At 41.5% G+C, this 26,281-nt stretch overlaps 2 protein-coding genes across 2 annotated transcripts; one reads left to right on the forward strand and one right to left on the reverse strand.

Moving 5' to 3' along the window:
* Nucleotides 1-1,123: 1,123 nt before the first annotated feature.
* Nucleotides 1,124-7,696, reverse strand: LOC306795542 (tetraspanin-8-like). The gene is made up of 9 exons (XM_079294076.1): nt 7,518-7,696; nt 6,608-6,673; nt 5,465-5,581; nt 5,256-5,330; nt 4,415-4,510; nt 3,971-4,063; nt 3,647-3,700; nt 2,755-2,838; nt 1,124-1,951 (listed from the first exon to the last, which is right to left on the reverse strand). Exons 1-9 carry the CDS (start codon nt 7,575-7,577, stop codon nt 1,817-1,819), a joined length of 780 nt encoding a protein of 259 aa, XP_079150202.1. The 5' UTR covers nt 7,578-7,696; the 3' UTR covers nt 1,124-1,816.
* A 2,123-nt stretch (nt 7,697-9,819) lies between these two features.
* On the forward strand, nt 9,820-14,164 carry pus7l (pseudouridine synthase 7 like). The gene is made up of 10 exons (XM_079294312.1): nt 9,820-9,880; nt 10,413-11,246; nt 11,344-11,503; nt 11,683-11,902; nt 12,067-12,165; nt 12,300-12,381; nt 12,616-12,781; nt 13,036-13,144; nt 13,435-13,488; nt 13,580-14,164. The coding sequence occupies exons 2-10, from the start codon at nt 10,460-10,462 to the stop codon at nt 13,952-13,954; spliced, it is 2,052 nt and encodes a 683-aa protein (XP_079150438.1). The 5' UTR covers nt 9,820-9,880; nt 10,413-10,459; the 3' UTR covers nt 13,955-14,164.
* The last annotated feature ends 12,117 nt before the right edge of the window (nt 14,165-26,281 follow it).

Genomic DNA, 26,281 nt, shown 5'->3' on the forward strand with positions numbered 1-26,281 from the left:
ATACTTGTCTTCAGCTCACTCATTGAATTTTCAGCATTAGAGCAACCAATAATCTTTGAACAAATAATAATATTAACAACCTTTTATGTAGCACCTTTCTTAAACAGTGTTTACAAAGTGCTTTGATTGAAATATAATCATTTATTTATCATTGAGCAATGTATTTTCCTGGGTAAATAATCAGGTTGGGCAACGGAATGAGCCACAGCTCTGATTAGGACAACAGAATGTCTTGATGCCTTGTTATGCACAATGTACATTTGAAACTCCATCGCTCCATTCAGTTGTTCTTGAAGCACATTTAGCAGGTAAATGATGAAGAGAAGGGATTTCTGTTTGGTTGCACATTCAGTAGACATGCAATAAATCCTCAAAACGTTTTTGCTTCCAAAGTTTAATTTCAAGGTTTGGAGACGTTTTGGCAAAGCCACTGCAGACAGGTTTGTGAGAGACTCTTGTTGGAAAGCACGTCACCGATATTCTTGCAGAGACTGTAATGTCCCAACTGAAGCCACTGTCTCACCGAAGAAGCCTTTACGCCACATCACTCCTAATATGACTTGCTGCATGAGCTGCCTGCGGTTGAAAATGTCTCCTTGACCAATAGATTGTCAAAATGAATTTCATCTGAAACAGCAGATCCAATGTCTACCTGTGCACTTTAACCATCAATGCCTAATATACAGTATCTTGCTAAATATGGTATTTTTATTTCTGTCATACACTGGTTTCTTTTGTTATTTATGGAATGAACGGATGTAATATTTTGTAAATAGCAGGAATAAAATGTGATTCTCGTTTCTTGGAGCTGTAAAACTTACATTTACCCCAGTACTGTATCATGTTGTGGTACTTGTACTTTTCCATTTCATGCTACATTAGACCTCCGATCCATTTGAGAGTGAAATGTTGTGCTTTTTACTCAGCTCCATTTTTCACGTTGGACGTATTTTGACATCGAACTGTGCTAATTCTTCCACCATTGTTCGGTTTAGAGAAAAATAACTTGACAGCAGGGATGCAAGCGTGCAATACCCGTACGTGCACTGCTCCAGATCTTGAACAGTATAACGGGTGCACTGTAGCGGCAAGGACCAAAGAAACGAAGCGCTATCACTTACAGATCAAGAGTCCTCTTGTTTATTGTGGGCATAAAAACATCTCATGTGTATCGGTCTTAGTTTCTTTCATACCGACACGTACCAATTACATTCTGTTGTATAAAACTGTACTATAGAAGTGTGGAAGTGCTCCAGTAGCTTCTGATTAAAATGCGATTGGCAAAAACTTCAAAAATAAGACGACATAAAGTTTGTCAGAATACAGAAGATTACAGAAAGCTACACAACCATAAAATACAGACACTTATTAAAGTTGACGCTTTAAGACATCCATAATGTAAATATGTCTGCAGTAACTTCTTCGTCAGTGCTTTTGTTAAAACAACATTCATTTTTTTATCCATCTCATTTGACTTGTTTTCTCTATTTACATTATCTTACAATAAGACTAATTTTGCCGCTTGGAAGTGCTTGTAAACGAATGTGCGAAATGATTATTCCACACCTCTCTTGTATAGCAGAAGGGTGGAGGCTCTCAGACTTAATATCAGGCATATGTGTGCATACAACAAAGAAAATACTCTCACAGTGTGTGCTGCTTCTGACCGTTTTCCCAGCCCACAGTTTTCCCCATTGTGAAAACATGTACCGCGTCTTATGGGATGACAAAAGTGAATAAGGGTTACATGGTTTTCATGCAACGTGGTAAATATTAAAACAGCATAAAACACTTTGTAACGTTGTATCGATCCCAATCAGGCGAGCTCTGCAGCGTCTGCCAGAGGCCTGTAGTTGCCCGCTTTGGCCTCCGTAGTGTAGACCACCACCGGGATCTCATCCTTCTTGCTCAGCCGACACAAGATGAAAATACACAACGCCACTGACAATATCTGAGGGACAGAGAAACAGAGATGGTCCTTTTAATTCCTACAGTATTCATATTTCTTTTTGGTTTCGTCCTATATGACCATACATTGTTTTGAAGAGAGCTGCAGCTTTAGAAAGAGACTGAGGGGGGCAGAAAAGACAACGCAAACACACGGACAGATATCCTTCTTTCCCTTAAGACACGCTGATGCGTCACAAGTAAGAAATGCACATGTGCAGATGATAAAATGAACGATGGCTGAATTCCTTTTAACTACAGAGTCCTTATTAATGTTATTGGTAACACCTGTGCTTTTCTTACTTATGTGGGACGGTTATGTGTTCTTTGTTTTTGCTAAACGAAGGACAGTCAGACAGACAGATCTATATTTCATTGTGTTTATTTGTGCAGGTATTTCTTTCAGCGTTGATATCAAACCTTCACCAATAAGATAGGGCAACCTCTGTACCACCAATGTATAATTGAGTGACTTATACCAATTAAACAATGTCATATTATACTGAGATACCAGTGGGCAGGGTGTTGCTTTTTTTTCTTCTTTTTTTTGTAAATCAAGGAGATTTTGTCTTGAAAATGTTCGGCAGGGACTTGCTATCTAAAAACTGAATGATGGGTTCAGCCACACTCTCCACCCCAGGAATATTCGCCAAGTCCCTTAAAAAGGAAACTTCTGTTCTGGAAAAATGTCCAGGTTTATGAGGGCTTCATGATGACCATTACTGCACACACCGTGTGGAGACAGCTGAAGATAGTGAAGTTGAGAGCAGATACATATGGAGGCAGGTAGATGGGCACCATACATACCCACAATAATGCGATTCCCAGGAGTATGCCCAATGCAGTATCTAGGACCATCATCTTGAAAGCAATCACGTATGGGACGCATGGCTGAAACAGGAGAGCACGTCAAAAAAACAATGTGACTTTACAAGAGTGCATTGCTTCATTTATAAAATGGGGGCAAAAGCCAAAAAAGGGCTGGAAACCAGTTTCAGACAAGAGAAACGGATATTTTTGCACAATTCTTAGAATATATTATGATTTTAGAAGTATCACCCTCCCATCATAGTAGGATGTTTAATAAATACGCATATTACAACAATACAGCACTTCACTAGACCTGATAGAAAGCCTTATTTGACTGATACAGAAAAACCAACGTTGCAATTCATGAGATTGATCTGTTTTAGGTCACATAAAGGGACATCGTGATTGAAAAGGTGTATCTGTTGCATTGTTGTTGCAGTTGAATCAGAGTGCTAGCATACTTTAGACTACAGTAACGTTTTTTAAATTGAATAAATGGCTAGAGTTAACATCAGTCACAGAGGAATGACTATTCAGGTGTTTGGGGGATACCCCACATCATCATTTTGAGAAACACGTTTTTAAGTGTGCAACACGTTTTTAAGTGTGCAGTTGGCAGCTATAACATGTTTTTTGTTTTGTTCCTCAAATATAAAATTAAAAACAATCCCAAAGACATAACTATCCACTCTCTGTGTGAGTGTGTGAACACATTGTTTGGTGGTGAAACAGGCTGCGATGCGAGGGCTGGCTCCGTTTCAAAACTTTCTCTCCAAACACCAAAACAAATCCACGTCTTTATGAGGAATCAGTGTTTCTTAATAACATGGTAACAGTTTGCACATTAACCAGTAAATGTAGAAATGAAAAATGTTATTTGTTTCATTACCTCTTTATAGATCATTGTGTACTCAGACAGACTGCTGTTCCTGGGATCTTCCACCTAGAAGACATGAATCACCAGTTAATACGACTCATCCTGAGGAAAGGCACGATTACTGGTATCGCATATTTCACCAACAAGGCAATTCAAAATGTCAGCGTCATAGTGGCCTTGGATGAAATGTTTTTTGACGTTCTTGCCACGTGAAACTTTATTCGAGCGACAATCAAATACAGTATTATTTGAGTTTTACCTATTAATACAATGCTATGTCAACGGTTCTTGATACACACGAGTTTAGTGCAGAAATTAAGTGTCTTTCACACTCACACATGGATTAGTGGCCTCCGGTGAGCACACACAGGATTGTGGGATGTTGTCGCCCCAATCCAGGTAGCCCTGATCCAGTCCACAGCACTGAAACTGAGAAGACGGAAGGATGGCGGATGACTGCGATGCACTCGATTTTCAGCCTTTTCTCTGTTCAACTGCTCAACATTTTTCAAGTAGAAGTTGCTCAGAGTCATTTCATCGGGAGAGCATTATGCTTCTGTGTCTGATCCTCCACATCCATTCTATCGGTGGACATCTCATGCTTTCCATGTTACAAAAACTGAATCCGTACTTGATATCAATCTGTTTTATGCCGTTTGTGTTTTAAGTTGGTTTATAACCTTCTAAAGCACTTTGAACAGCTTCTGTAGGAGATTCAAAATAAAGGTGAGTCAAAAATCTGCTTGAATTTAACTCGCACACCCGCACAAGGTCACCTACTTGAATCTGGATTTCCTTCAAGCCGTCAATAGTACTCTGACTAGCATTATTCAGCGGCAGCATTTGTAAGAAATTCCTCTTCGTTTGTTCAGCATCCTGCATAACAAAACAAAGTCATAAAACAAAAAAATCAGACAAACAGCAGTTTGAAAAATGCTACTGATTTTCTTTTTGAGGCACATTTGTGATTTACAAAATGTATTTTGGCAAAGAAAAAAACACAGCTATGTTTTTGCGAATGAAGTTGTCAACATTCAAAGTTTCAAAAGAAAAATGTAAAAGTAGTTTTACTGCAGATCTAATTTTGTGTCAGAAAGCTAAGCAACCAGAACTTGGCATGGCTGCCCTGTCAAGCTCTAGATTCCTCCACTTGCCGAAACGGTTTCTACCGATAGAGCGATGCTGTTGCTTTTCCAAAAACAGAAGTGAAAGGAATGGATTAAACTGTGTTTGTTGGTTCTAACCTAAAACTAAAAGGTTCTCTTCCCCCGTTTCACCAACCATCTACGTAGTCAGCTGGAATCCAGAGACCAGCTGTTGTTTACCTCTTGTTACCTATTGTTTAAAGAATGACCATGAATTTTGAGGGGTAAACTGGTCACCATTACAATTGTAAAGTGCATATGTGCCATGCGAGAAACGAAGTGAGGTAGCGTTGAGCTAACTGTAAACTGATCCTTGTCTGGTAGCACCTTGAAGTACTTCAAGAGATTTGTGTGTAGCATTTACGGGGATCAATAATGCAGTTTTGATGCAGCCTGCGACTTACAGTCCGTATATATGGGTCTAAAAGAAATGTCCCGAAAGGACAACACATGTCAGAATCAACTTTGTAATCTACCTGTGGTCGCTCAGCCAGTCCAAGAATGACACTTGTAATCAAAAACAGACTGCCAAGGATCATTCCAACTACAAACTGAGACACACACACACACACACACAGAGAAGAGCAATCAGATTCTGGGAAAAGATTAAGGGGATTTATACTTGTTTATTACTACTACATCTATTAACGTTGTAATGTATGTCTTTTTTTTCTTCTTTACCCACCAGTATAAGTGCCCACTTCTTCTCTTTGCAAGCACCATACACACCAATGATGGCCAGGATCAGAGGTATGATGGTAATACCATACGTTGAAAAAATGCCCGGGAGCATCGTGTCGATCTGTGGAGAGAGAACAGCAGGCTCGGTGAGCAGGGAGAAAAAGAAACCATGTCAAATATTCTGAATGTCAAGGTGAGTTTAGGTTAACATCTACACAGAGCAGGGTTACCCCAGCACTATTGCTGTACACAATGAGTTCAGTATTTACAGTTTACATCCTTTCACTTTTGAACCGATAAAATTCATGTGTTGAAGCCGTGTTTTCAGAGCGACGACACAGTTCACTGCAATACGTGGCTGTGCATTTCTTCTCTGCCTGCAGGCAATACATTGACATTACAACTTTGATCTTTCATCAGACTCTGTTTATTTGACATTGATTGAAACCCTTCATACTTTCTTCTCCCGAATAGTCATAGAAATATTCCACAACACATGGAATCATATCAGTCAGAGAGCTTGGAGCTTAAAAAGGCACCCACAAAGTACGTCTATTCTAGAAAGATAGATGGCTTTAGAACTTCTTCTATGGGCTGGAATAGTATCCAAACCTGTGGTCAACGTGGACTCACATTTGGACTTATACCCTTTGCTTTATGGGTGTATTTTGATTGATGGTGTTGTTCTTTCACAGCTTTCAATAGGAACAAAAAAAGTGTGACTGAGTCTGGTGTTACGTGCACGTAAACAGCGCAAAAAACTAGCAATACAAATCAGTAAGAAAACAAGAAAGAGCTACTTTTAGGCATACAAAACAATAGCTGTTAGTTAAAGGACCATACCAGTGTTCTTGCAAATTTAAGCTCTTGCAATATGCAAACTTTACAATTTTTTGCTGACCATTTTTAAAATGCAGGCCGTACAGCTTTAGATATGGATGGATTTCAAAAGGGAGCCACTCGTTCCCATTCAGTTCTGTATAGCAGCAATTCTTGTCACATAAAATACAGTACAAATACAGTAACATTGTTTGCAAAATGGCTGATGCTGGTTTACTATGATGTAGAGAATACATTCTGGAAGGCTGTGAAAAACCACTGATATTACCCCTTTAGTTGTAGGAGAACTATGTTGAATGTGAGTTACCTCCTCATGTTTGTGGACGTGTCCGTGGAGAAACAGAGTGACTGCCAACAGCAGGGCACTCAGTATCTGCAACGGCAGCAACAACACACATCATTATTCTTTATACTTTCAGTGTAAAGTTAGTATACAAAGCCCCCCCCCCTCAAAGGCAAATTAACAGGTTGGAATGCATGAAACCCCATTACTGTGGTTATGATGGCCATCAAATATATTCATCTTCAGCTGGAGTGGACAGATGCACTTCAGGTCATGGTGCAGTCCAGACAGGTCTACAATTAAGCTTCAGACAACTCATCAAACAGTCAAAATCATAAAGAAGAGCATGTTGCTCACACACGTACACTTATAGCTTTTTAATAAATCCCATGTGCCCATTCAGATTGTTTGCGTCTCTTGCTATAGTTTAGTTTTTACTTTTGTTGATATGTAACCCAACAATATATTTAAGATTTGTGCTACAAATACAACAAAACAAATATAATGAATCAATAATACAAAAAATGTTGTTGCATGTTTGCTGTGAACACACATTATAATTAGGTGCAATTGTTTAACTGCACGTGTGCAAAGTCCCTGTTCCGCCATATGATCAAATGTTATCAAAAGGGGGTTTAGGTATTGCAAAAATGCTGAGGCATTCGTAACAATAACAATGTTGCTGATCATGTCCTGGAGATATTCCCCCCTAAATGTTTCATCCAGAGAGTTTGGATTTTTCAAAATAAACATGTTCATAAACAAGTCCCTCTCGTTTCCAATATAAAATAAGAAATCACATTTCTTTAACAATTGACATCATCGAATTGCAGATTCAAGCATCTGATCCAACAGCTGCTTTATGGATACTTCCAACACTTCGCGTCTCCGGTTTTATTTGACTACTGTTGCGCAGCAGGGAAAAAACACTTACCGCGATCAAAATTGTCACGGTAATGTAACTCCGTTTCAAGCAGACGTTCACTTTCCCCATGTTGATGCGCTTAAAATATGTACACGGTTTAAAAAAAATTCCCAATCGTAGAAATCAAAATGATATACAGAGGGGTAACGCCGATTTTCTAAAAGAAAGTGTCCTTCTTGTTGCGCAATACATCCTGTTTTTTTGCATGGGCGTAGAGGAGGAGGACGCACCCCATGATTTCCTGGTAAAAGACCCTCCCCATCTGGAAGAGCTGTGTGTGTGGGTGTGTGGAGTTGGAGACGCGGAGTGATTCCTTTAAATCATTTAACGACACACGTGTTGTTTTCTTTCCCTCAGCTTGGTGCAGTGAAAACTAAAAGATGAGTAATCACAGGTTTACCAAACCTGATAATGTTACCAGTGAAAGACCAGAGAAAGAGGCTGATCTGAACACAGATCATGAAGAAAACAGTGCTGAGAGAAAGTCGAAATCTGAAGGAGTGGCATCACATTTTTATTTTTCTATTTGTGTGTTTCTGTGACGGATCTTGCCTTCGGCTAAGTCCCCCCCATAAAGTACTTTTTGTCCGCTGATGTCTTGGATATAAACAAAGGAACTAGTGCAAGGCTGCATCACATGACCTCCCATCAGAACCCAGACACACACACACACACCACCCATCTATCTGCACTATTGCTGCAACAGTATTGGTCCCTGGAGTTTCTCAAGAAGTATTCCAATTGTTAAAGCAGATCCAGAGTGGAGCATTTCCTGATGGAGCATAGAAACATCTGGAGAGCATGATGACCACACACACTTAAACAGACATCCATCTCCGCACATGCTCCAAGCTTTCTTGGAGCTTCCAAATGTTCCGGACAACTTCATTAGCGCACGTCCACACGTGTGTGTGTGTTGGAACACACTTTTTTAGGGCATGAATGCAGAGAGACGTTCTATGTCTCAGAGGATGTTGGTGGGCGGAAGGACCCACAGGGACAAAAAGTTGTGAATTTATTGGAGATAAATACAATCATCGTGCAGTTTGGAGTCCCCGGTTTGCAGGAAATGATGTAACTTATCTGGATCTAACCTTGAACAATAGTCAGGAAAGGGACCCTCACTTTGGAGAAATACTGTCTTTCTTTTCGTTACAGTCACAACTCTGCCATATTTGTTTGTTCAAGTTGCAGATGACCTATTGCCTTGCGGTAGTCCTCACAGCTGCGCAAAAGGCGCAGTCTAATCCACTGATTCTCAGTGTGTGTTTGTCTTGGAGAAAGTTTCAGTACATTTCTCATATGTTCAAAACTTCGAAGAAAGCAGTATGTTTGGGGAGTCTGGGATCATCACAATCAAACTTACAACAGGCAAATGTGACAGTATAAGATGTTTATGTAAAAGACACTTCAGCTGCACGATTGATGTCTTTGTTCTGTTTCCTGGCATCGATTTCTGTACGAAGTGTGCTTTCAAGCAGCCAAGCTACGATGTGTGGCAAAAATAGAATGATCAGATATCTGGCAGTACAACATGAGTCATTTCCGGGAATTATTTCCAGAGAATGTTCCAGAGAAGTTATTTCCAGAGAATGAGTGAAACAAAAACAACTTCTTGTTAGAGTGATGTGGGACCAAAACGTACAGGTAAAAGTGTATAAAATAGCCAGTGTGCAATCTAGTGCCAGTACCCACCGGGTGATAGCTCTTGCATCAAGTTCCTCCTCTTTGTAAAACATTGTCATATTACAGTGGTGTTTATAAAAACAATAGTGGTTAAAGAATGGGATTTTTTTGTTGTTATGTTTTAAAACACCTGATTAATTTGGTTCTATTATACAATTGATTGCACATATATACATTTTTTGATTTTCCTCACAGGGAAATTGTTTTATTTATTTTATATAATTTATTTGCATGTAGCTATTTATTTATATATATATATATATATATATATATATATATATATATATATATATATATATATATATATATATATATATATATATATATATATATATATATATATATATATATATATATATATATATATATATATATATATATATATATATTTACAATTTTCGTTATTATTATTATTACTAACAATATGACGAACTAAATTTTATTATTTTATACTCAATTGGGTTCTTCTTATTGCTGACACTATTATTGCTGCATAAATACATTTCTATTAGCACACGCAGCGTTATTAAAAAAGCATTCAGTGCTTCACAAACGGACCATGACAGCTCTCGGTCCCTTTAAGACAGGTCACATGACAGTCACGTGACGCGGAAGTGTACTGAATCGTTTCAGCGTTGTTGTGTTTACATCAACAGCTCCTCGTCTACACACCGCGTGCAGGTCCGGTGAGTAAACAAACAGCTAAGTTACGGTTATTCCTTCACAATGAATGCGTGTTCCCGTTATAAATACAGGCATGCGTTTTAATTCCTTTGTTGTAGCACGTACAGCTCTCTGTCAGCAAAGTGGGGGTCGGATACGCATCTTACTGTAAATAGACGGGCTATTTCGCATGAATAACCGGGGCGATAAGCCGTAATAAAGCACCTATCGTCTTTCTAAACCTCCTGACATTATTTTTGAAGGTGTGCCCCAACTCTGACTGCTCGAAAAAAGGCAGGCTTTGAACCTTATTATATTCTCTGCCGTCTAATGTCTTTATCGCGTGAGCTCTATCTATATCTTCTGTGTCTGATTTTGAGTAAATGTTTACATTCTATTTTTGGATTCAAGCTTTAATTTTTTTTCTCTTAGATTCAAGTAAAACACTAACATAAGTGTATGAATTGTGCCAAATAAACACGCATGCCTTGTTTTTATCTCCAGTAACAGCTGACACATTTTGTTGAAATTGTATCTTTTTTTTGTCCTTTTCAGAAACGGGAGTAAGTGCAAACTGTGCAGTGTGTTTGGATGAAGTGACCATGAAGCAGGACAGTGATGCTGTGACCATCCCTGTGTGCTACATATCGAACCATGAAGGTTTTCACGGAAGCATCAAAAACTTTATCAAAGACTTTGTGGTGACCGAGATAGACGTCACCGGGCAACGTGTTAACACAGCAGCGGCCACGCAGACACCGGACTGTGCCTCCCCGGATAAATACGAGGAAACCAGCGCAGAATGTAAGTGGAAAAACCATTCCTCGGTCTCGCAGGACACTGACGTGGCAGCCGATTGCGGGCTAGATGTCACCGTGCCTAGTCCGGGCAGTTTTGATTTAAGTGTGATTTTAGGCCAGTCGGTCAGCGAAGAGCTGGAGCAGTTTGTGTTGACTCTCAAAGAAAAGCCGACCAAGCAGGAGCTTTCCCTCGGATCCTTCGCTGACAAACACCACAGAGCTAACGTCCACCGGGCCGTCAGACACCGCTTCCCCTTCCTCATGACTGTCACTATTCAGCCTGAGATCAGGGTGAGGGAAGACCCGGACTACAGAGAGCTGTCCCACCTGGTTACAGAGGACGAAGCAGAGGACTTCTTCAGGTTCATAGACGCCAAAGTGCGAGGCTCGTCCTACACGTTTGGGCCCGACGACGACAAGGAGCACAGGACTGCAGTCCACCACTTCCTCAGCCGGAGGTTTGGCAAACTGGTGGAGACTAAGAGCTTCACCGACCAGGGGACGACGGCCATCTCGGTCAGGCTGAGAGAGCAAGGGAGGCCAAAGAAAAGAACAACAGAGGAACGTAAAGAAGAAGAAGTGTACACTGGTATGGTGTAGAATTGCAATTTTTTAAAATATTGATTATGATAAAAACACCTAAAATGATCATGAAAAGACCCTGTGGTGTGTGTCCTCTCTTTCAGCTTTCACTCTGCGTAAGGAGAACCTGGAGACTCTGGAGGCCATCAGCTACATGGCAGCCGCTCTCGGGGTCCTGCCATCAGATTTCACCTACGCTGGGATCAAGGACAAGAGAGCCATCACCTACCAGTCCATGGTGGTCAAGAAGGTCTCCACTCAACGGTAGTTCTGCGTGTCTTTCATGGATTCTAGTTTGGGAATTGTCCATAAATTGGCGAGACAAAAAGCTGCAATGATCCTAAGATGTTCAGGGTTTATGCTGGTGTTAGAGTTCCCTCTGACGCCTCAAAATGAATGCCAAAAATCAACTTCTTTATTTATTTGATGGTACCGATTACCAGGTTGAAAGAGAAGACAGCCGAGTTCGAGAAGAGAGGGATGCGTCTGTCCCAGATCCGCTCCGTCAGCGAGCCTCTCCGGCTAGGGCGACTGCAGGGGAACCACTTTGACCTGGTGGTCCGCGACCTGAGACCGCACGGGGCCGGTGACGCGCACTCCTCTGGTGCAGACACACACACTCGCCTGGCAGCGCTGGTAAATGAAGCACTGGAGAATGTCAAGGTATGTTCAGATTCTCTCCCAATTCATTTCATGTTTGTGACATCGAACATTGTCGACCAGTGCGGCAACGTCAGCGCAATGTGTGCTGACAACAGTGTATGGTGTCACAGGCTTGCTGTTTTAGGAGCCATCGCAACGTTCACCTGATTTGTTGCTCTTCGCAGGGCAGAGGATTTGTCAACTACTACGGACCACAGAGGTTTGGGAGCGTGCACAGCGTTCAGTCGGACCGTGTAGGCCTGGCTTTACTCAAAGAGGACATGGTAGGTGTTGCACACAGTTATTATGCAATATTGCCTTAAAGACGTGTCAAATAATTCACATTCATGCCCTATCGGACTGCACAGTACGGTGTTGTTTGTGTCTGTTGTGACGTGTTGCCGTGTGTGTGTGTCAGGTGAGTGCTGTGCGTCTCTTCTTCACTCCAGAAGACGGCAATGATCCTCAAAACCACGCCAAGAGACACTTCATCCAAACAGGTGACAAGCTAGGACAACATTCCTCTATTTATCTCAAAGAATTTGCTGGAATCCATCATGGTTTGGACTAATTGTCATATTTTGTAGTGTTGAGAGCAACTAATGACACAAATTTCTGACAGGTACCATGACTTGAGTTTTGCTTTATTATGACATTGTATTTACCTTGATGTAAATCCTTTTTGGCACCTGGGAATTCAACAGGCTTCTTCTCTTCTGCTTCTCCATCACCAGATAACGCTAAGGAGTCTTTGGCGCTGATGCCGTTGTCGAAAGCCAGGGAGCGGCTGATGCTTCGGGCCCTGAATCGCTACGGTACAGGTCCGGATGGTTGTACCCAGGCCTGGCTCAGCCTGCCCCACAGCATGAGAGTCTTCTACCCACACGCCTACTGTAGCAGGTCAGTTTTAGTTCAAACACATATTGTAGATTTGTATTGCAGACTATTGGGAGATGAAGACATTTGCACTTTGACAGTGATTGTTAAAAAAAGGAGACAACCCAACCTGTGCCTCTCATGTAGTGTCGTTACAATTGAGTAAAAAGCTGGCGTCTGATTTTCAGAAACTCAGCATCTCCTGCTTTAATCTCTTTCGTTCATTCACTGATTCTGCCTTCTTTTTATAATCATGCTGATGTGTTTGTGGTTGTCAGAGTGTGGAACGAGGCAGTGGCCCACAGGCTGACTACTCTGGGCCACAGTGCCAGACGAGGAGACCTGGTGTGGATTCAGGAAGACACTGGAGAAACCAGCTCGGCTCAGGTAAGAGAGGGGGATTGTTTTTTTTTGGGATAGTATCGAAAGAGGACTTAATACCTAAGATGTAATGCAGATATCTTTTTGTTACACTGTTCTGAGTTGTGCTTAGTATGCTACTGCACACGCCCTCTGGCTGTCTGACGCAAACTAGGTGCTAATATAGTTTGGTCTCCACACTCTGACCCTCACTGTGCTCTCTTGCTCGCAGGACACCCTCTAAATGTTAGGACATCTTGTCACATTGTGCAAAAACCACATCGAGGCTGCTGATCTTTCCTTCTTTGATTTTCCAGATCCATGTGGTGACGGACCAAGAGGAACATGAAGGAATTTACACACTGGGACATGTATGTAGTTTAGGGGAAATGCTTCCACTTTAAAAGCTTGAGGTTTCTTCCTACTTTTCTCACCGCTGCTGTGTTTTGACTATCCTGTCAGGTGTTACTACCCATGCCGGGAAACACTGTGAAGTATCCAGAGAACGCCATGGGGACTTGGTTCCAGGAGAGACTGGCCAGAGACGGACTGGACGACTGTCGCTTCAGAATCGGCAGCCTCAAACTGAATCTGCCTGGCTGCTACCGCCCCCTGCTGGCCTCGCCGAGCAATCTCAGCTACCAGCTGCAGAGAGCAGGCTGTGGGGAGGGAGGAGGAGAGGTGACGGGAAACAGCAGCAGGAACAGTGACAGGCAGCTGAATGGCAGTACAGCAGAAGGGAAGGAGGACTCGCTCACTCTCACCTTAAACTTCGACCTGGACTCCTCCTGCTATGCTACCATCTGCCTCAGAGAGATCATGAAGTGTGACCCCTAGAGGTCTAGGGACATTGGTCCTGTTGTATTTCTACATGTGTGGCAGGAAAGAATGATTCTTCTTGTTTTTCAGTTTTGTAACCCATCATTGTGATACATTATTAGTAGCCTTTTCATTTGTTGTTGATGTATTGAGCATACGACTGTGTTTATAAATTGGAAAAATGCAAAATGTGCAATTGATAAAAGAAATGAACAAATCTAAATGTTAAACCGTGTAAACAGTGTTAATGTTTTGTGCCATGAATAAAACTTTTAGAAATAATAAAAAATTCTGCACTTTTATTTTGAAATGTCAAGCTTTCCATCTCCAAATAATCTTTACTTGTATCGCCTCCACATTTGGATTCATCTGCAATTCCTCACAGCTAAAATGTTTTACACATTTTATTCCACTGTTATTTGTGATAATTGGTCGTGTCTTCCAGGATAACACAATATATTTATGTGCAATAAGTAAACAATTACTATCCTACATCCTTCTGTTATTGAGCGAAGGATCCAATCACTTTTGCATTTAAAAAAAAAAAATTAAATTAAATGCAGTCCTTTTGGCGTCCTCGTAACTTTCTCAAAATGGTTAATCCACTATTTGTCTCCAGCTGTGACCATTTCCTTTATACATCGCATTGTGGGACGAAGCGAATGCAGTCAGTCTGATGCAACAATGAAGTCCTACCTTATGAAGGCCATAATGCAGTAGTTGTAGTGCACATAGTGCGTGTTTTCAGCATATTTAACTCGATGCGTACCAACAAGAGGAAGTAGTTATTACAGAATTGTGACACTTCACATTTGCGCTCATTTGTGGTTATTGTACTTCCCAATAACCACCACTAGATGGAGACAACATACAATCATAGTTGCTCGCATAACATAGGCGCTCCTCGTCTTTCTAAGTTATGGCCTCTCATTTGTAAACGTATGAATGTTTTCCAAAAAATGTCATGATGTTGAGTTCTTAAGATGAGAGAAAACAGCACCTGCACCACATGACTAAAAGGATAATGATGCAATAAGGAGTATATCACACTGCTAATCTGGGACTAAATCCATCCTGCCACATATGATCCACTCTCACGAACACACACACAAAAAAAGAAGAAGCTGTGCACCAGCAGGAGAGGCATTTCAGAACCAATATAAAATATAATGAAGCATAAAACTCTGGTGTAATTATGGTGCTGAGGGAGAACATCCGATCTGTATTGCAAATCGAGCCAGCTTGGCCTCCTGTGACTAATTTATGCAATTTTGATGAGAATGTTTAAAGACAGCAGCATATAAATCCTCATGATTAACCCACATTGGATACGCCTCCGGGCTATTTCTTCAATACTCGTTACTGTAAGCAACGTGCAAAGCGACTAAACGGATGTGTTATGTGGAGGTGGGTTCTGACATGCAAGCCCGTCTTCAACCCGTACCGCTGTTTGATAAAGTGCCTGCCTGGAAGCTGAACTGTCTGCCAAGGAGACACATTAGCAGTAATGAGTTTCTTCACCGTTTGGAGAGTTTTCTTCCAAAATGACACACAATCCACCCAGAAAGGAGAGTGGGTAATTGAAATAGTTGCAGTAACACTTCATGACGGAATATTAAGCGTTTCTTGCCATGGGAGTCACACGTCATCTTGATAGATCTTCTTCATGTTTCTTACACTCATAAAGCCATGTAGTGATTTCACAGTTTTCTAAAAGTTCTTGCACTTTGACATTAAAGGAGACTTTATAGGAGTTGTGTGCTGCATGGTTCCCCATGTCAGTCACATCAAGATATGTCATCTAACAAGTGAAACATTTGGCCAACTGCTTACATCATTTTCATGTGAGGAGGTTTCTTTCGATGATAGTCATCTAAAACAAGTGCAGCTACATTAGAAACTACATGAACCAAGAATCAACGACTGCTTTAGATCAAATAAAACATTAACACATAAAACACATGGACAGCGTCCTTCTCTTTGAATAGTAGAATAACTAATTGTTAAATGAATCTCCTCCCTACTAATGCAAATGTTCCATCACCAAATTACTGGCACACTTTTGTGATTCTGTGCTCTGCACATAGAGTCAAATAGAGTGTCCTGTGCTTGTTTGGCTAAGGCCCAGTGCAGTTACAAAGCAGAATTGGTCCAATGACAGGTAGTGAGAACAGGACTTTCTCTTGCTCTGCCATGATTCCTCTTACGCAGTAGGAAATGTACGAGTGACTTTTCCCCCCATCCTCGGGCTGAATCCCGTTCCAGCCGGCTGTAGATAAATGTTGACCCACTTCAGAGGCAAAGATGACAACTTCACTACTCATCTCGCTCAGTCGAAAGGCAGAGCAAAGGAATGAGAAGGAAGTCGAGGGTTATGAAAGACATTTACCATGGACGTACAGTGATGCATTTCTCCTCGCAAAGAGAGACGGAGGAGGAGGAGGAAGCCGGGGGTTATGAAAGACACAGAGCAGTATAGCTCTCTCTGGCCAAGTTATTCTTTTCTTTTTTTTGCAGCCCCTTAAAGGCCTTCAAACATATTTTCTGAATCGGCTTTATACCAGGAGACATGGGGACCTACATGAACACTCAGCTTTCTGCCAAGGTTTGAACAATTATTTGGTTATTTAATTTGAAAGATCGTTTTTCTCTGCGCTCTTCGCACTGGTTTGAAGTGGACGAGGCTCAGTGGTAAAAAGCTGATGTCACATACTTCTGTGCACCAATAAGAATTTGCAAAATTTGCTTCAAATCACACACACATACACACAAAGTCCCTCGTTCACGATTAGACATATAAGCATTCCAGCCACCTTTGACCTGCCTGAGCTGTCTGTTCTCCAGCTAGTTCTTGAGCAAGTGGTTTGCCTTGTTTTCACTCTAGCAGTCGCTGATACGTGACCGTGCGCGTGGGAATTTTGAAAATACATTTGCCTGTGTGTATGTTTTAGAGCTTGTCTGTGCCTGCGAAAGAGAAAGCAAGTGTGTTTTTTTTTTGCCTGGGCCACTGTCAACCTGCAGGAGTATTGTCCAGACGTGACAGCCTGTGTACACAAGGTGGCTGAGCACAGTCAAGAGTGGTTGGATGGAAGCATATAAGCAACGCTGCTGTTACAATGTCAAAATACAGTTTGACTGATCTCTGTAAAACAAAACAAATCTTGTGAGGATCGAAGCCAAAACAAGGGTGAAATTTTAGGATGGGAAAAGTCAAAACCAGCTGTTGCAGTGCACCAAATTGTAACTCATGCCTTACTTTCATGGACGAATGTATGAAATAAGAACACAAGTAAAGCTCATGCTCTTTTCATCATGGGGCAGTGTTATTGAACAGTATAACCACTAGACCTCTGTGCTGCCCAGCGGCTGCTCTGTCAACCATTTAGTGTACTCCAGTCAGTGTCCCACATGTGGAAAATACACTGACCCGATAGCTTCAGCTGAGCTATTGACAAGCGGAAATAAATAAATAAAATGACTGTGTCAAATGAGATTGATTTATGGGAAAAGTAATGCTGCGGTGCTTTGGGAGCATCACTGGGTCCTGTTTATGTAGAGCAGTTGGATCCATTGGAGAAAAAATACATTGAGTGAAAGTTGGATGAGACATCCCCATGATGTCATGTTGACACAAAGTCATATAAATTGCTCATTGCATGCTCAGTCAGCAGTCCCTGCAAAGGTCAGGATCAAGGAAACATAAAATGCGCTTTAGCACAATTAACATTTTCCGGATACCTCTAATTTTGAGTCTTTAATTTTGGACTTCCAAGTAATGCGGCACAATGGATGCTGCAACCTGGGTGAAAAATGTTAGAACGGGAAACAAAACGCTGGCAAATTCTGTGTCTGGACCCGAAGGAAGCACCGATCCAAAACACTTTTCTGTAATGAAATGAATAAAAAAAGCAATGAAACATCTGGCTGCTAAAATATAAAAAGAGGCTGCTGGATCGGACCACTCACTGTGTCCAGCTGGTGGAAAAACCTAATTTCCTACCCTGTTTGTGACCTAACGGACAACTCAACTTTTAACATACTCAAGCACAACACCAATCGCGGTAAACTACTTGCACATGAACCATAAATGGGTTACTCGCTACAACTGAGAATATTTCTCACACTGTAAAAGTTAAGGGGGGGGGGGGGGGGGACTGTTAAACCTCTGCCTGGGTACAGTGAGCACTCTGTGCCAGAGTGGAAGAATCTGTTGACTGCCTACAAAGCACAGGGAGGTGAAGGAAAGCTCATTATTTTTAATGGCATCCCTCCACTGTTTGTGTGTGTGTGTGTGTGTGTGTGTGTGTGAGACAGAGTTTTGATGGAAACTCATAGGATTATGTTATTTACACGAAATTGTTTAGATCTTCTGCACGGTGTAAATGTTTAGTTGAAGGAATGGTTGAACATTTTGGAAAATACACTTAATTTCTTTTGCAGAAAATCTGAAGCTGGAGCCAAGAAATTATTTTCTTAGCTTAGTTTAGCTAGCTTAACAGAGGGAAAGAGCTAGCCTGGCTATCATTTAAATAGTTCTAAATAACACATTGTATCTTGTTTGTTTAATCTGTACACAAACAGTAATGTAAAGACAACAAGTTGTGGTTTTATGGGCAGTTGTGTGCTAGTTATTTCTTGGCCAGGAGCAGTGGCCGCCTCAAGGTCACAACAACACTCCAGGAAGTTACATCTGGACCAAAAAAACCTTTTTGTGTTCAGACAAAAAGCAAAGCAAATTTCCACATTGTGTCAATTTCACCGCTGAACTTAATTTCTCTGAATTTGAACTGCCAATTTACTAATTTAACAGACGAAAGCTGTTAGCTAGCTAGCGTGCCTTTGTGTGCGCTTGTGTGGCAGCTCAGCCGTCTCGCGTCTTTCCATTGAGATTAAATTCTTGCGTTCTGTCCGACTCTGAACGCACCTACTGTCTACGACTCGACTTTTAACAGAGCGTATAGCAATTTCCCCATTTCCAATCTTGATGCTAAGCTAAGCTAACTGTGTCCGGCTTCATATAGTGTTTGGCATCGTCAAAAGTCGTATCAACAAGAAAGAAAATAAGGGTGTCTAAAAATGTCGAACTATTCGTTTAAGAAATACACACGTCTTGTATGTCATACATCATTTTTAGCGGCCTCCCACCCGCACGCACACACACACACACACACAGGCCATGAGAGGCACACGGCTGAAGTTTGCCATCCTGTATCCTGTCTTGGCCATCAGCCTTTCTCCTTCACATCAATCAGTGTCTCAGTGCTGTAGCTGGTTTGGAGGCCGACTGCAGTCCTGTAATTACATTGTTGACTAAATCCCAGCTGTGTGTGTGCATTTGCAAAACATGTCCGTGTGTGTGTGTGTGTGTGTTCATAAACAGATCGGAATGAAAATGGGAGGCAGGCCACTGTTGAGCAGCTGCACCGGTGTGTCAGTTGGGTTCAGTGCCCGAGGAGGAGAGAGAGAGAGAGAAAGCACCGTCATTGTGGTGATTGATGGACCAACTTCCTGTCCTGGTAAAGGTTATTTAGGAGCTCTGAGGGACCAACGTTATTTCCTCATGCTCTTAAATATCCCGCCCTCCCCCCCTTCATCTTTTTTCACTTTCTCAGTTCTTCACCCTCCTCTCTATACGAAGCCCCATGCCCCCGGCTCCCCTCGCTCTTGATTTACAAAAGGAATGACAGATATTGTTTACATAGGCTGCATACGGCTGATATCTCCATACAGCAAATTATCTACACAGTATCTCACATCCAGCCGTGTTTGGACCATTAGATAATATGTTGAGGAAAGTAAAAGCACTATTTATCAGAGATGTAAGCTAATGGACACATTATAGCCTACTATCACGAGATATGGCACAAACTCAATGCTGTTTTTCTCTCTTTGCGTCTATACAAACAGTCAGGTATCATGCCTATTGCATACATGGCTCATATATCTTGCCTGTGTTTGTCCACTCCCTTTCTTTTTACTCCAGTTTATATATCTCTGTTCTCCTGCTCTCACTTTGTTTCTCATTCTTTTTTTCTGCCTCATATCTACACTGCAGTAAAAGCTTCAGGAAATAGTTGATAGAGATTTTGGGAAATATTCTTCTTGCCAAGTCTTTGATTGATACCATGTGTCTGTATGCTATATATGGAGCTAGAGCCAGGAGATACTTAGCTATCTGCATGGTTTCAGCTGAGTACATTCTCCCACCATGGGGCAACTAAGCTTAACTATTCATTTAACAAACAATTTAAACTCGTACTCTGTCTCTTGCAAGTGGGAAAATTGTATCTCTCACTTCATCAGACATAGTATCATCATCATCATAAGCAAAAGTAGGTCGTTTAGTTTGTAACTTGATTTCACATTGCTCTTAAGAAACACAACATTGTAATGTGTCTTACCATAAGAACCACGAGTACCCAATAAACCACAATGCATGTAAACCTTTATGACTGTCAAAGCATTTCATGGGGTTTTAGATTGATGTCACACCTTCCAGGCCACTATTTTTTGAGTTAATTTCAGAAAAGGCAGAAAAAAAAAATCGAAACTATTTTGAGATCAGAAAACTATCGCAAGCACTGAGTCATATTTATTTGTGGTTTTAATCATGGTAACTGAGATGCAAGAGGGGCCATCGGTAGCTCTTCCACATTTCATTCAAAGTGCATCAATGTAACACATCGGAAGAGATTAGAAAAATGCTCCGCCAGATTCAAATCACAACGTATAAAACTGGCAGCCTCCACATGTCTGTGAAATTCACAAATAGCCTGTGTCCAATAGCTAACCGCGCGCTCACGCCAGAGAAACTGCGCATCACCCGGCCGGTCTTTAAACCCAAATGACACTAACTGCTGGTGAATAGGGCAGCGACGGAGGGAGAGAAGACAAAAAAACAAAGGGGTTGAGAAGCAAGAACACAAAGTACGGCATGCAACAGTTCAATGTCTAATTGAATTTAGTGCGAGGGGAAATTTGCCAAGAATGGAGCCATTGTTTCGTGGCAACTGGAAAACACACTGACATGCATCTGTGCGTGTGGTTCTTTTTAAAACCATTCTGCAGAGGAAATGGATTTGGTGCAACAAAAAAAAAAAAAAAAAACATGAAAACATAGTTGAGTCGAAACAACTGGGCACAAGAGATGGGATGCTATGCAGTTTGGTTTTGGGAGAAAACTGTTCAGGCCACACAGGGAGAAACAGACATGAACATTGCGCTTTTTGTAGATGTTCGAAATGATAAAGCATAACTACTCTGTAGGTGCATAATACACAATCATGCCATGACTGATCCAAAACACCTCAGCCATTTTCCCTCTGTTATCAGCTCCTTGTTATATGATTTGTGTAAATACACAGGCTCAATGGACCGGCATGCCCTCCTTCTTTTTATCCGCTGACATGGTTCTTCGCCTCCCTGTTTCACTGATTACCAATGGGAGTTCAACACATTCAGATAGGCACATGAGAACATCCGTCGTAGTCAATTTACTCCAAATGGATTAATCTCCAACGTCAACATTATCAACCTGTCAAAAGACTCGTTGGACGGCGGGAGTACAAAGCGTTTGAGTTGGAGTACTAACACTGAAATGGAGTTCTAATTGAGGTAAACGTCCACAAGCCTGAGAAATGCTCACAAGAGCAGGTCACAGAAAATCTTTGTCAAACTGCTCGGAAAATAATAAACAGAAATTGCAAGGATTACTCGTGGTCTTGATAAACCGCCCAGCTGGAGGGCTTTTTTCCCCCTGTTGTTGAGAGAGAGCCCCCCCGACAATGTTCAGTGTTGATACAAACTGAACAGACTTCAGTCCATTTCTTTGGAAGGTCCACAGAGTGAAATAAAGAGTTAGTATGACACGAAAAGACAGATAAAATGCCGACATTGACGCTTTTTAAAAAGTGTAATAAAACTGCATAATAAATGTGAAAAAAACACAAAAGGTATTTTTCAAGACTTAACTTTTTGCCGTCCATTTGTGATTTGGAGTGAATTGTCTCAACAACTACTGGATGCATTGCTGTAAAAGTTTGGTTCATGTTTCCCTCAGGATGAATTCTCATAACTTTGGTGACCCCTTAACTTTCAATACAGTGCCATCATCAAGTTGAACTAGTCCAATACTTATGGCATCAGCTGTACTTTGTGATGCTGATGAGCAAAAGTCAGCATGCAAGTGACAATGGTGAACATATTCACTGAACATCAGCATTTTAACACCGTCACTGTAAGCATGCTGTAACTCCAACCATGCATCCAATACTTGACACTGGCAACAGACCAGGGTGTGAAATGCATCAGCCTTTTTCAGAAGCACTGTTCAAGTCTACTTGCTTTGTGCAGTTGTGTGTATGGCAGTGAAAACAGCTGCTCATAGTGTGTCAGCCACAGGCAGGATTTCAGGAATGACTCAGGGCTGAAGCTCTTGACTCTGACAGACAGTTGTGTTGTTAAGTCTGCGTGATTTATCAAGATAAGGGCCATGGACATATATATAGGTGATTTTCTACAGGAGGAACTTCATCAGAATCTGTCAGAGCAAATGAAGGAAACATTCTTGTGTAGGAACCTTCAAGGCAGATTCTGACATGACCACACCTGAACATCTGCTGGAGTTTCTACTGGACGATACAAGGTTTCTTCAACCTAAGAAGAAGGCTTTTGCATCAACCTAATTCACTTGTTTTCTTGTAGCTCCACTAGGAGCAAAGACAGATGAGGAGAGAAAAGGAAATTACCATGCATGTGTATTTTTAGACTTGATGGTAAAAGAAACATTATCTCAACGATATGGCTGATAAGGTTTAGAGAAGGTAAACAGTGTGCTTGTGGGAAATGACCTAACTCGTCTGTTAAATTCTGTTTAATTCCTGTACTCTCCCGTGAACAGCACATAACTATTGGGATTAGCAGTGCTGAAGGTGTCATAGGGACCTAAGGATAAAAAAAATAGGTGGATACAGATTGGTCTCATGAAACTCCTGACTGTCCCTGAACACGCAGTTTCTCGATCATTGAATTGTACTCACAACAGATTGTCTTTGTCTTTTCTATTCCTCTACCAAGTGAATGACTTAATGGACTTTGAATGAGTTTGTAAGAAAGCCAGGTCTCTGTGGTTTGGAGAGCCTGTCAAAGTCACACATTTGCCACATTCAACGATATAACGTGAATAGTGTTCCTCCTTTAAGACATATAAGACTACATTTTTGACTTCATGGGTCAATCATTGACCCAACTTCAACAGATGGATACCTCATAATGTAGGTATGGAGTATGAAGTGATTAAGGTGACCGTGGGAAAGTTGTGTTTCTCATTTTGAACAGGACGGCTGACATTCCTCTCATGACAAACTCGACATAAAACTGTGCATAAAGCAAACACTTACATATTGGAAAGAACTGTGGTGTGAATTACTGATTTGGACGAAAGGAAATCCCTAAATTAAAGAAATCACCTACCTATGTGTCTTAATGGAGTGCTGGGCCATTACAAACATGCTAAAAACAGCTTCAGTATACTTTGGCGCTGTTTCAATTGAAAGTGTGCGACACCGATTCTAATTACCCCAGTGGTGTTCATTCAGGTTGAGGTCTGGTACAGCCAAGAGACGTGTTTCCATCGCAGCTGAGTAGGCAGGTTCCAGCACCTGAGCAGCTGTTTCCCATTTTTAAAGAATTTAAATTGACACATAGGCCAAGTTCCTACATCTGCACTGTAAAATATCCCTCCTTTAGCTTCCCATCAGCATTTGATCGGATCAGGACGCGGCCCTGTCTTCCCCTGTCCTCACAGGTCCTGCTGCAGGTAAGATATCGGATGACACATTCCCACACTGCCAGTCAGGCATGGGAGAGTATGGGGGGGGGGGGGGGTGATCTCACCTCACACGTGCCCCGCTGCCTCTGTCAGAACTGGCCCACGTAGAAAGGGATGCAGGCACCTACGCAGATGATCCACCCTGAGATGTCCTTGTGCACGTATACAAACTGTATGAGAACACAGCATTGAAATACCCAAGAAACATGTACACTGAGATAAGAGCGGAGACGACACCAGGCTGCCGTCCAGATTAAGACGACAATCAGATCCTCGTGGAAAGAAAGGTCAAAAAGCTTTTTCGACAGAGTTAAAGATAATATCAAGCAAATTACTTTGAAATCGGATGTGAATACAGAGAAAATAGACGGCAATAAACAAAAGGAACAGTTCGACGAGATGATTTATACCACTCTCTCTACAGATATGAAGCTATCGCCAGCATTCGATTAGCTTAGCATAGCATAAAAACTGGATTCTTCTTGGCAAGAAAGCGAATAACATTCCTATGAAGGAAATACCGCTCCGTCATTTAGACAGTGTAAGTCCTTTACATTTCTTTAACCCAGATGCTGACGTTTCTTGCGATGGACAACATGTCTCTGCTCACACTGCTGTGAGGTCCTTGACTTTTATGACGTGTCTGTGATGCTCATGCTCCCTGTGCTTTTACAACACCCCCTACGGGACTCGTATTCCACAGATCGACAGAGGAAAGGTCGAGAAACTGGCGTCAAAGTTCAGCAAAGTCACGTGAATGGAGTGACCATTTTACAGTCGGAAGGAACTCCTTCACACATGCCTTTGAGGGAAGGTTTTAGGTTTTTATCTTCTAGTGACTGTGTGTGTGTGTCTCTTTATTAGCGAGGGGGAAAAAAAGATGGAATTACACTAAATCTGGAACTAATCCATTTCCTACATGCATCAGCCTCTTCACATCTAGGTATCACCGGTTTACAACATCACATCCACATGTTCAGCGCCGGCTGGCGATTAAACAAACACGTGTTTGTGATGTTTATCGTTTCTGGCTTGAGGTTTTACCATCGAGCATATAGTTTCATCATGAGAAGTTCTGTTGAACCAACCCTCAGAGCACAATGCTGATTAAGGACAGATCTGCATGAAACCATAGAAGAGATGTAAGGAGACATAAAGACATCTGAATGGTTGTTTAAACAGCACAAAGGCTTTGTCTTTTTGTCTGGATATATGTAAAGGAGCTGGTTAGGCTGCATGTTACTGATATGTCACTGATTGTACTGTATAGTCCTGAGGCGTGGAATCCGCCATTCTCTGCCAACTTATAAGAAAACATTCCCCATATTATCAGGACATTAGGGATGATGGAAAACAATAATTTCCACATTGTTGGCCTTATTTAACCCAAAGGGACTATCCTGATTGCACGCCTCCACCCATGGATCCGATTTCAGAGCAGTTCAGATGGTGGTCTTCTCAGCCTCGTGTCCATTGAGGACAACTGCTGTTTAGAAATCTAATTTCATTGAAAATCAAATAAATTCTCTCATTCACTCGATATTCTGTCTGGATTTAAGAAAAACAAATGGAAGGCCATTTTGTCAAAGTGGTGGTCCGTGTCACTGGGTGGCTGGTTATTAGTGCCACAGGCCATCACCTTCAGCCTGGATTAAATCTCCATAAGGAGCCTGAGCAATGCCCCAGACTAAACTCCAAACGACAGGATTCAGTGAAATGTGTCTAAATTAGCGTGTGATAGTGCCTTAATGCCGCTGACTTATTTTTCCCCCCTCCTATTTTTCCCCCCTCCTTGGCCATGTGAAAGCTGCAGCCAGCCAATACCAACTGGATCAGGTTAATCGTCACTAATGGATGTTATCGTTGAGTAATAGGAGAGTTCACTGCCAAGCTCTGTCATGTTAGACAATTGGGATGGGCAACAAGCTTATTGCTGGTTCATGCTTTTACACTGTAAAAAACAATGCTTTTAGTGTTTAGTTATGATTTCAACTGATTCCAAAGCAATTTCATCTAAACCTGCTTTAACCTGCTTCTTGGCCACTTGAAGGCACAACACTGACACGTTATCTCCTTTTCAGTTTATATGGCGGACGTGTTAGCTTGCTTGGAATTCCTTGGAATTACTTGCTTACACACCCGACAGACTTGTAGTTATTTGCTCCGTGGTTAACATAAATATTTATTATTGCAGCTTTAACTTTCAGGGGCTTTAGATAAAAAAAAAAAAAAAAAAGTGTCACTATGTTACCTCTTCTCAAGAAAAATGGAAAAAGTTTCACTGGTGAAATTTTGTTCCCTAAACTAAAACATTTTACAAAAAGAGGACCAAAAGGCTTTGCATACATTCAACAACTTCTAAGAGCTGACACTTGTTTTTACAGTGTATCCTGACTGCAGGCTTTCTAGCCGAGGCCAAAACAAAGCTTTATCTTGCGATCAGACTCCTCAAAGCTTCTGAGCTTTAGACTAAATGCTGGTCCATAACAACATGAGATATCCTCCATCTGGCAGGA

The sequence above is a fragment of the Melanostigma gelatinosum genome (assembly GCF_949748355.1).
Source record: "Melanostigma gelatinosum genome assembly, chromosome: 22".
Taxonomy (NCBI): domain Eukaryota; kingdom Metazoa; phylum Chordata; class Actinopteri; order Perciformes; family Zoarcidae; genus Melanostigma; species Melanostigma gelatinosum.